Below are 10,892 nucleotides of genomic sequence, written 5' to 3'. Positions count from 1 at the left end.
GAGCAGAGCCTGATGGACGAAGGAGAGAGGGCAGAGGAGGACAGACAAGACTCCTGGACGTACCTCAGTTGGTCAAAGTCTCGTCAATCATGAAATACTGTCTTGTGTTGGTAAAGGGTATAATTACATTAACCAAGACAGAAAACTCTGACATTAACTAATTGTAAAAAAAAAAAAAAAAAACGTGTCTAAACCTGTGCATAAATCAGCTCCATCTAAAAGAGACAATACCCTTAAGAGACAGTGATGTGATTTCCTCTGCGCTCATGAATTATAAACACACAGTTAAGGAAGGAGGAATGCTGAGCATGTATAAATAAAGATTATCAGCAGATGTGATTTAAAGTCCAAGCCCATGTTAACTATTTTTAATGGAGAGGTTAGGTAGTCTAGGATGCCAATGTACATCACAATAGGCATGTAAATTAAGACATAAATTATAGATTATAGGATGAGATGTGGGGGGAATAATGAAGTGGATGATAAAGATGCTGTATCAATCTCTCATACTGATTTTAGGGGGAGTTAAACTATGAAGATCACAGGGCTGTTCCCTCGTGAAGCAGACAAGCCATCCACTCATTTTCAGTCGCAGTTCAGCCATTTAGCTGAATCCAGAGTGACATTGAGCAATCATGTGAGCAGGTAGCAGTTTAGTGTCTGGCGCAAGGACATGTGGTTGTTAATTGCTGCACTGTCTGTCATGGGGAGCAGACCTGTGACCTTCCATTACACAACGATTTTTCAAACCACCATCTCTAACAATCTGTTAAATGTGTCGCAGTAACATTTCAACACCAGTTGGTATTAAATTGAAGTCTGCCATGTGTTTTATAATGACCGTCAGAATGTAAAAAAAAAAAAAAAAAAAAATAGAAATGTTTTAGAAGGAACATCAACTTTACAATTTGCAATGGAGGATATAATTCATCACTCCACTGCTCCACTTGTCATGGCTCGATTATGGTTGCAAAATCCAGAGGAAATAGTCAATAAGAAAGCAACTTGGTGAAAGGCAAATGGCTGTTTCACTTGAGTTCATTTTTCAGACATGAAACCTCCATATGCTTCCATGATAAAGGCATGATAGAAGTCATAAACAGCCATGATGGCTGCTGTCGGATGAGCCACAGCTGTTGAATCTATAACCATATCCATTCATGCCTGCAGGAATTTGCATGATTGATTGCAATTATGTTTAGTTGTCATTATACAGTTGGATGAAAAGTGCAGCCACACTGCATAGAAAACCAATACTTTTGACTCTTCAATAACAGCAATTCATGACATGAGTCTTAAATGGCTTCATACAGTTGTAATGAAAGCAGTTTGGTTCCTCTGAGGAAGGATTAGTGCTAATTGGCCCAGCTGGATAAACAGAGCTAGTGGTGTTAGCATACTGACTGCAGAGCAAACACACCAACCTTTTCCTACCTTTATAAATTTTTGCATAAGTATTATCTCACAGCCCAGGCATTATTACATCTCAGAGAATAAAAATGTTCCCTTGACATTTAGACCCTCCCTCTCTCCTCCTCGCTCTTTTTTCTCTTCTCATCATGTCACTCTGCCTCCTCATCTCATTTTTTTTTCACTTTCTCATTCGCTATCCCCACATCTGTCCCTCCCCATCTCTCCATACCCCTCATCTCTTTTGGTCTCTGGCCTCATCTCAGGTTCCTGATTCACTGCTCTGTCAGGAGATCAATAGAAAGGCTCTCTGTCAGAAGGAGCCACTGCCCCCACTGCCCCCCCCCCCCCCCCCCCCCCATGTCTCCCCAGACTGCAGACACACACAGCGTGCTGGGAAGAAGGCTTTCTACATGCCATACTGGAGAGCATCTCTTCTCCTCTCTGCCCCCACCACCTTTTTCTCTTTTCTGGATTGCTTTTCATCTCTGCACCTCAAACCTGATGGAGGGGGAAAAAAAAGCATGACACATTAATGGGCTTCTCAAAGAAGAAGGAAACCAGGGCTTTTTTGGGAGCCAAAAAAGAAACAGCCTGAGAAAATAGGATATCAGCCCAAGACACAATGTGAAAAAAAAGAGAAGGATGTGAAGAAAAAAAAAACAGGGTGAGAGAGAGAAGTTGTGCATTCAGCTAAGCTGCGAAAGGCAGGCTCGTCTTCCCTGCCCCCTCCCCGCCTTTCTCCACCCCCTGGAAAACTGTTCTGTCTCCCTCTCTCTACCTCTTTTCTCTCTCCCTGGCTCTGCAGCTGTGGTCTGTTGAGCGTCACCTCCACACAGCAAGTGCCTTTACTTGAGCAGAAGAGGGAGAAAAAAGACGAGGGTAGCTGCGAGTGAGAGAGCGAGAGAAAATTCCAGGAGTGTGTCTGAACGCACCCGAGGAGCATCTCTCTGACTTCACAGAGAGGGCTGAGAAGTGCCCAGAGACAGACGGGCAGAGGCAGGCGGCGGTGGAGTATCACAGTGCTGGTGGTGCTGGCAGAGCATGCTGAGTGGAGACTGGGGAATCCACTGGTGCTGCTGATCCCGGTGTCCCTGGCAAAAGCTGCTCGAGCAGGAGAGAGAAAACGGTGCAGCAGCCAGGATCTCGCCAGGGGGGCAGCATTTTACAGCGACAACGAAGCGTGGAGACAGCTGAAACCTGCACGGGCGCGCGCACACACACACAAACACACATGCACACAGCTGAGTGGGGAAGGACAGTTAGTCACACGCTGCATTTAAAAGATTCACTACAACCTTTCCTCTTCTCCTGAAACACATAAACTTTCACAGGAGAACAGACACCAAATGTCACATTTTCTTGTACATGGATGGTGGGTGATGGAAAGGAAAACTTCTGGAGAGGAAATTCTCTTTTAAGTAGGACTCACTGCAGAGATTTTTCCTCTAAGGATAACTTCCTTTTTTTGGGGGAGTTGGAGGTTTAAACCTTCTATCTAAGCACAACACAAAATAACCTCTATTCTTTGTTGCAGAAATTGAGAGCGGTCTTTGTGACCATTAAGATACCTCCTCCTGATTCAGTCTGAGCAGTAAGTGGATTATGACGGCAATATTTTGGGATTTCTTTTTCGCTTGAAAAAAGAAAGAGAAATGTATCCATGACTGGTGGATTTACGTCTGTCAGAGAAGGAGAGGATACTGTGCGTTTTTCCCTCTCTTCTCCCATGGATTACAGATGGGCTTTGTGATTTCCCAGCGCAGTCTCATGGATGATCGCTCGCTGCCAGTCATTAGGATAAAGTACAAAGAGGGACACAAGTGAGTATTCAGCTAGATTTTATCACGGAAGACTAAAGATTGTGTGAAAACTGGGGCGTCGAAAGTGAACCTGTAATGAGAACACATTGTGACAGTGTTTTTCTCTTTCAACAACAGGAAATTTAACTTACTGATTGAACTGCTGTGTTGTGTTTAATGATTGATTGTCAGTTTGGAAATGGTAGACACATCCTGACAGTTTATTTAGTAACCTGTATGTTTGCAGACCATTTCCCAGTGAACATAATTTACTAAATGAGGGGTACTGTCTACCCGGCAGGTGGCTTGGGCACGAGCGGCAATTGATTGAAGTGATCTGTGTGAATCCTATTAATGCACTCTGGATTCTGGCCAAGGCAGAAGCAATGGAGGGGAACACCGCTGTCTAGCATCACTATCTGATCTGCCTCTTCACAGGACAAACTGAACACCCTCTACACTCCCTCTTCAACAACACCCCTCCTCCACCTCCTCCTCTTGCCCAGGCAAGGATGGTCCCTCCACCTCCCACCAACAAGCCCCACGTGTGCCTTTCCACCATCCTGATCATGAGCAGCATGGCACTGATTGATGCCTACCTGGTGGAGCAGAACCATGGACCACGCAAAATTGGCATCTGCATCATGGTGATGGTGGGAGACATCTGCTTTCTAATCGTCCTGCGTTATGTTGCAGTGTGGGTGGGTGCTGAGGTACGCACAGCTAAGCGAGGCTACGCTATGATCCTCTGGTTCCTTTACATCTTTGTGCTGGAGATCAAGGTCTACTTTGTGTATCAAAACTACAAGGCAGACAGGAAGAGCCTGGACGCTCTTGCAAGGAAAGCACTGACGTTGCTGCTGTCCATTTGCATTCCAGTGCTGTTTGTGGTGCTGGTTGCTATCGACCATATGGAGTATGTTCGCGCCTTCAAAAAACGCGAGGAGATCCGTAATCGTCTCTTCTGGGTGGTGGTAGACTTGCTGGACATATTGGACATCCAAGCCAACTTATGGGAGCCTCAAAAGAAGGGGCTTCCTTTGTGGGCAGAGGGCCTGATGTTCTTCTATTGTTACATCCTGCTGCTTGTGCTGCCCTGCGTGTCCTTGAGTGAGATCAGCATGCAGGGCATCAACATCGTGCCCCACAAGATGCTCCTGTACCCCATCCTTAGCCTGGTCACCATCAACATCATCACCCTGTTCATCCGTGGGGGGAACATGATTCTGTACAGGGATGCCAGGGTATCTGGGATCCTCATAGGGAAGAACATTCTGGCCATCATTCTAAAGACCTGCAGCTTTGTGCAGTACAGGAGACAGTTGCAAAATGCTTCTCCTGCCTTCGGGATGGAGCTGCAGAAGAACTCAGTGGCCCATGCTCGCCCAGCCCCCACTCCTCCTCAAGTGGTCATGCAAGACCAGACGCCTCTCCCAGAGGTGACGACATGTGAACACACATGACAGAATGGTGAGGTGAATCCTGGAAATGTCAATATGGGGGTTATATGACCCTCAGGACACTGGCAGGGCACAATGTTCCACACCTTTTAGGGAATGTGAACACTCGTGTGAACACAGAGAAGATCAGGATCTCCACTGATACCTAATGGCACACAGGACACTGCACGTGCTTAGCAGGGATAGAGCAGTGCTGTATCCAAAATTGCTGTCATGGTGCAAAATACAGTATTACTTGTGACTTTGGTAAAGCATTTCCCCTCTGGAGTCAGTTAACTGTGTATTTTTTCTAATTGTACAGAAAAAAAAGGCATTTACTGCAAGATTAGAAGATATATTTTTTGAATTGTGTGTGTTGCATTCTAATCTTAAGTTTAAGGGTCCGTGTGCTGTGGTGTGTTTTTCTGTTGCTCGAATGTTCTTTGTAGTCGAGGGCTTTAACATGTCAAAGTCAGAAGGAGCAGCCAATGAAAGAATCAACTTAATGAGAGTGAAAATAACATAATCTTGAAAGAAGTGTGTTTTTATACAGTGTGTGATTCTTTGATAAAGTATTGTGTACAAGATAAAGGATCTCGTGCTCTTTCACTGGCTGTAAAGGATTGTTTCATAAAGTTGAGTATATTTCACGTTCTAATTACAATTCACCAAATGTCGTTTAATTAACCTGGGTTACGAATATAAATGGCTACTGATTTTTTTCACTCTGGTTCAATCTACAATTAGAAACTTACTTAATTGCTGAAATGCTGCCTTTTCAATGTCATTTATCTTAACTGCGATTGTTACATTTGAGGGACCTTATTTTGAGCGAGGAGGAAAACATTTGAAATGAATGTTCTGTGCAGTTATGATTACTGCAAAGGGTGACCATGGTGCTGTAGTCACAGGGCAAACTCTACAGCCAAGGGGCAACACTGCAGATCGATAAATGATTCCCAAATAAGGAAGCCTGTTTAATATCCTCCTCAGGCGCTCAGTGACTATCTGTGCTTGTGCTTAGTGGCACATCTTGGTAAGCACTGTCATTTTGTTCTTCACACAAAAGGACAAAATGGATACTTTGGTCCAGTTATGTGAATCCACCCAAACAACAGCCAAGAAAACATCACATTTTCTAATATAACAGATCTCTTTCTGTCTTGAGCAATCTTTTTTCTCTTCACACCGCCAGAGCTGCTTTTCAGTCACATACATTTTAGTATCCTCTTATAAAAACTGACAAGGAATTTGAAATACAAAAAAAAAAAAAGGCTGCAGAGATATATGTTTGCTCGAAGAAGGATTTTTGCTGGGTGGGCGATTGCCAACACGGCCAAAGATGTAAAGAAAACTGAACATGACGTAACGTGGCATGATATGACGCAGTGCAAAAAAATACAATTATAATAATATAGGTGACACAGTAAAAAAAAATATATATATAATTATCACAACAGGTTCCTCCTCTTGTTCTCAGGTTATTTTCCTTTGCACAATCTCTCTAACCAGTAATTGCTTACATAAATTAAAGCAGTCTGGCTGTCCATGTTTGTTAAAACCCTGAGAGTGCAGAAGCCGGTCCAACATTTTTATCTGTAAATGGCACAACTACAGGAGGGTGGCACGTTCCTGTGGCGCAAACCAGGCTATCACATTAAGAAAGCTGTAGCCAGCATTATTTATTAGGGCTGATGGCTTTTAAAGTTACAACATCAGCAATTTAGATACTGTAATATATTATTGGATTGTGTTATTTTTGCAGAACTCTAGCAATGAAAGGAAAACATGCATCCATTCCTTTATACTGAATGAGCTGAATAATGAATGTAAGGGATGAATGAATGAAGGGCGGAGCAAGGTCTAAAGTGAATGAGAATATAGGAGAGAGCCCGCAGTGCCATAACCATGTCAGCAGTGGTTGTGTTGTTTGTGTTATTCTACTGCCAGAGGAGGAAGACAAAAGTTACTGTGTGAATCGCACAATGGGTTAATTGTGTGAAGGCTTCATCTCACAAGGACATTCACTTGAGTCAGAACTCAAGTCTAAAAAACATTGACTGTCTTTCAAGAAGTAGACAGTAGGTAGTCCACACATTAGTCTTTTGTTTGTTTTTTTTACAGGAGCTGTTCGTATAAGCAGGAAATATGAAGAAGATTCACGCCATTCAAGTAGCAGCACTTGGTTTATATGAGGAACACGAATATTACTGCTTAATTGTAATCTACATTCACATGCACAGATTTCCTTCAGCGGCAAAGAAGGGCTTGCATCTGTCCCAGGGTGCAATGTGTGGATGGCAGACAAACACCTCGATTGGTTCATGTGAGCTGCATGTAATTCTGACTGTGTGAGGAAAAAAGAACTTCAATGGGGCAAAAGACATGGGAACACATTATGCAAACAAATGCTAAGATCCAGACCCAGGTCCCATTTGCAGTGATGTGACAGCTGAACCACTGTGGCGCCCTGCAAAACACATACTCATTCATTCCAACTCTCATGTGCACTTCAGATGCTGGATGTGTAACACGGTTACTTTACATAAGTACATTAGGAGTGAAAACAGTGAGTGAGTTTGTATTGAACTGGAGCACATGTAATGAACTCATTCTGACTGAATGTAAAAGCCTTTACTTGCTGTGCAGTATGTCAATTCTTTAGTTTGTAAATAAGCAGAATGTCATTACTATATCTGATGTTTAAGTCTGGGGCAAAATCAACAAAACACTAATTATTACTGCACAACTAGAGTTCATATCATTATGTTTACATTATGTACAAATGATTTCGAGAACAAAAATATATTCTGCTCCTCTTAAAGCCACAAGTGAGCTTTTAGCCAGTCACCCAACACAGTCTAGCACACACCCTCCCACCCCACTGCAGGTCACCCTTACAGCAATGCCAGATCCTGAATGAATGTTGCATTCATTCAGATGACCATGTTTTTTTGCTTTGCACTCTCGAATGTTAATAAACTGGGAAGGCTGTTGGATGCACCTCCACACTTATCGCATTAACACTGACAAAGTGGACTGTGCTAAGCAAGCAAGACAAACGGCTGCTGTAAATTCACAGGTCGACCTTTGGCAGTCTTGGATGGCAACAGAGCCGGTAAACAAATGTATTTTTCATGGAAGGCATGTTAGAGCACGAGAAGAACAAACCAGTATGGAAAGTTAATGCACATCAAGTATTGATTCTCTTGTCAGGAGGATAACTGATTTTAAATGAAAAAAGACCACTCTCTAAAAACAAATAACGCCAGTTTTATTTAGTTTTCTTTTTCAGACAAAGCACAGGAAAGCATACAATGCTGCTGTACTGAGTGCATTTAATGGCTCCCAGTAATGCTGTAAGTTAAACCTCTGTGCGTTTTTCAAACAGTGAGGCGGTCAGTTCACACGCTAATGAACACTTTAATCTAGAATTTAGATTCAGTGTACATGAGCAGAGCGCAGAAATATCAAAAAGTTTTCATGCAGAGCTTGACGCTCATTTAATTTCCACTAAACACACTATATGCATGCACGTTTTCCAAGAAAATGCACATTAGCTTTGGGCAACATTTAACACCCTTCAACAATTTTGCTGAACAGTTGTATAGTTATCTATTCCTGAGTCAAAACACTTGTGCAACTCATGTTTTTTATGTTTGGTGCCCTCATTGGTCACCACATAACAGCCAGTGTAATTACATATACCACATATACCTTTCAGACATGCATGTATGCATTTCTGAGAGGAAATCTGCGTGAGGAGTTGCTATTCGCTGTGCCCCTGTAACAGGGAATGTCTCACTATCTTGTTCATGCACAGTTCAGTGAGGATTAACAACAGCTGTGAAGTGTGAACTCGACGGTGGATCAAGCCTGTGACTCACAGATACACTGTGATCTTTCTAATAATCAGGTCACTCTGCTGGCTTGCCAGCAACTTTCCGTGGACCCAACAGGGAACCCAGGTGTTGGAGATGAGAGTTGGTTGCTCCGAGCTCTGTGAAGCATTGAATGTAAATGTGAATTATGGAGAGGTGTTTCAATATTAAAACTTCTTGGCAGTTTCTTGAGATTTAGCATTTAAATCTGCACAGTTCTGCAAGTTTTCTATCAGCTGTTGTTGACCTATAAAACATTCAGATGGTTTATGATTCTCTGTGTTGCTTACAGGGCTTTTTCTCAAGCACCCATTTATATGTAAAGGAATTAGTCATGTCCCCAAAGACCTACAAGAATATTTACTCTGTGTAATACCTATTGTTAAAGGAAACATTGATCACTACACGTCTCTGACTGTGTATTCATTTATTTTGTAAAGCATTGCTTGTTCACTTGGACTTAAAAGAGAATATACAGTGTGAAAATAAGATTAATGGGAAGAGGTTTTTCATTTCATCTTTAACTTGATACTTTGATGAAAGTACACAAGGAAACATTTCACAGTGTGGCAGGAAGCGTATTGTCAGCTATCCCCCCTGCAGTTGGTCAAGTCCCCTCTACAAAACCTGTCTGTCATTTTGATGAGCTGTCTACCTTGAAACAGCATCTACCCCAAGGCTGAGGGACCTGCCATCAAAATAGCCATCACAGACATTAATGAAAAAGAGGGTGAGTGCAGGCCGATTTTCAGAGAAAGAGCAGCGAATTCTTACCTCTGCCCACCATTGTTGGCATGACCTCCTTGTGCTACATGCCCATAAACCAGCCCATGGCAACCGGATTTCAGGCCAGAATGTACTGGACTTCATTGAAAAGCCAGTTTGTCATAGTATTTTTCTGCTGGTGAGGGCCACTGTTGTAAAATAACATTATGATTACACCCATTTTTGGTTGAGGGAGGTTCTCAGCCACCAACCATAATAAAAAAAAAGAGAGAAATGAAAACATTTTTCATTTTTGCTTGAAAATTTTGTTTATGTGACAGCCTGTCAGCCCAGTCTGTAGTCTGAGCTAAAATTTTTGCAAACATTACTCATGACAAAAAATCACAAGTCCAACATCTGAACTGCATCAAGATAGAAGGAAAACCTAATTACACGTGTGAACACACTGGATGAATCTCAATTTAATAAGCATGCTGTCATTTAAAAATGTCAGCACATATTTTGCTGACAGACATGTTTGTCATTTCAAATGATCCAAATAGTGGTCCATCACTGTGTCTCAGTATGAGCATGCCGTGCATTGAAATTGTACTGATCTAAGCTAAATCATTCTTCAGACCAGTATCACTGACCTCTTTAAAAAGCTGTATAATGATACCAACCTAAACCAAGTGGGACATTTTGACATGTCACAGTGGTAAAAGCACAGGTGTAAATAATTAATGCCGGTCGAATTCCATTTAGTTTCTTCAGTTTGAGGGTCCTGGTACTGTCATGGCTTACAAGGACTCTCAACAGAGACAATGTTTTAGTAATACCTGCACTTTTCCTGCTATGATAAACATTGACACATATAAAGATTGAGGACCTGTCTTTATTTCCTCAGATTGCACAAAAATGAAGCCAAAATATCCCCAATACAAGCAAGTGCCAGTAAATTTAACTGACCATTCACAGGCGTTCAGTTACACTCGTGCTTTTCATGTCTGCTGTGAATAGAAACTATAACCATCCATTCTGCAGCACTACACTGTTTTTAGACAATGTCAGTTTGTTCTCTTCATTTTTTGGTCAGCACATAGACGTTATTATTGAGACTCAAGGCCCTGCAAGCTGTTTTTACAGAACCATTCAGATAAGGTGGCTGGTGAATAAAGTCCACCATCTAAAGATACTTTTCTCACAGTGAAGACAAAAACAGAAGTTCCTCCTTGCCCTTAATTTTCAATGCACTATACACACTGTGAAAAGACCATTTCTAAAGTTTAAAGTCTGCAGGATATTTTTGGTTGGTAAGGCACATGAAATTAGAGAGAATGCAAATGAGTCAAGAATCAATAGAGGAGCAGTAATTCCAACTGCTCAAGTCTGGTGCTTCTGTTCAACCAGTAATTGTTAAAAACTGATTTCCAACTGTCACCAGGGTAGTCTTCCCCACCAATTAATCCACAATTATATACGGTAGTGATCTTCGACCCAAGAGGCTGTGAGTTGTAGAGGGAATTTGAGAAATAACAGAGTAAATGAAAATCAGTGTAGTGTCGAATTTTGTTAAAACCCCTTTGTGAGTATTAACTTTTTCCTTTTCAAATTAATTTTGATAGCATAATGGCTGCAGTATGACAAGACAGTCA

General features: G+C 42.0%; 1 protein-coding gene across 1 annotated transcript; it reads left to right on the top strand.

The window, feature by feature from the left end:
- Positions 1 to 3,535: 3,535 nt before the first annotated feature.
- On the top strand, positions 3,536 to 5,124 carry LOC124066191 (transmembrane protein 121). Its single transcript, XM_046402419.1, has one exon. The coding sequence runs from the start codon at positions 3,725 to 3,727 to the stop codon at positions 4,673 to 4,675; it is 951 nt and encodes a 316-aa protein (XP_046258375.1). The 5' UTR covers positions 3,536 to 3,724; the 3' UTR covers positions 4,676 to 5,124.
- The last annotated feature ends 5,768 nt before the right edge of the window (positions 5,125 to 10,892 follow it).

The sequence above is a fragment of the Scatophagus argus genome, chromosome 10, assembly GCF_020382885.2.
Source record: "Scatophagus argus isolate fScaArg1 chromosome 10, fScaArg1.pri, whole genome shotgun sequence".
Lineage (NCBI taxonomy): Eukaryota > Metazoa > Chordata > Actinopteri > Scatophagidae > Scatophagus > Scatophagus argus.
The sequence above is the reverse complement of the archived record's forward strand: the minus strand, read 5'-3'. Positions and strand labels throughout refer to the sequence as shown.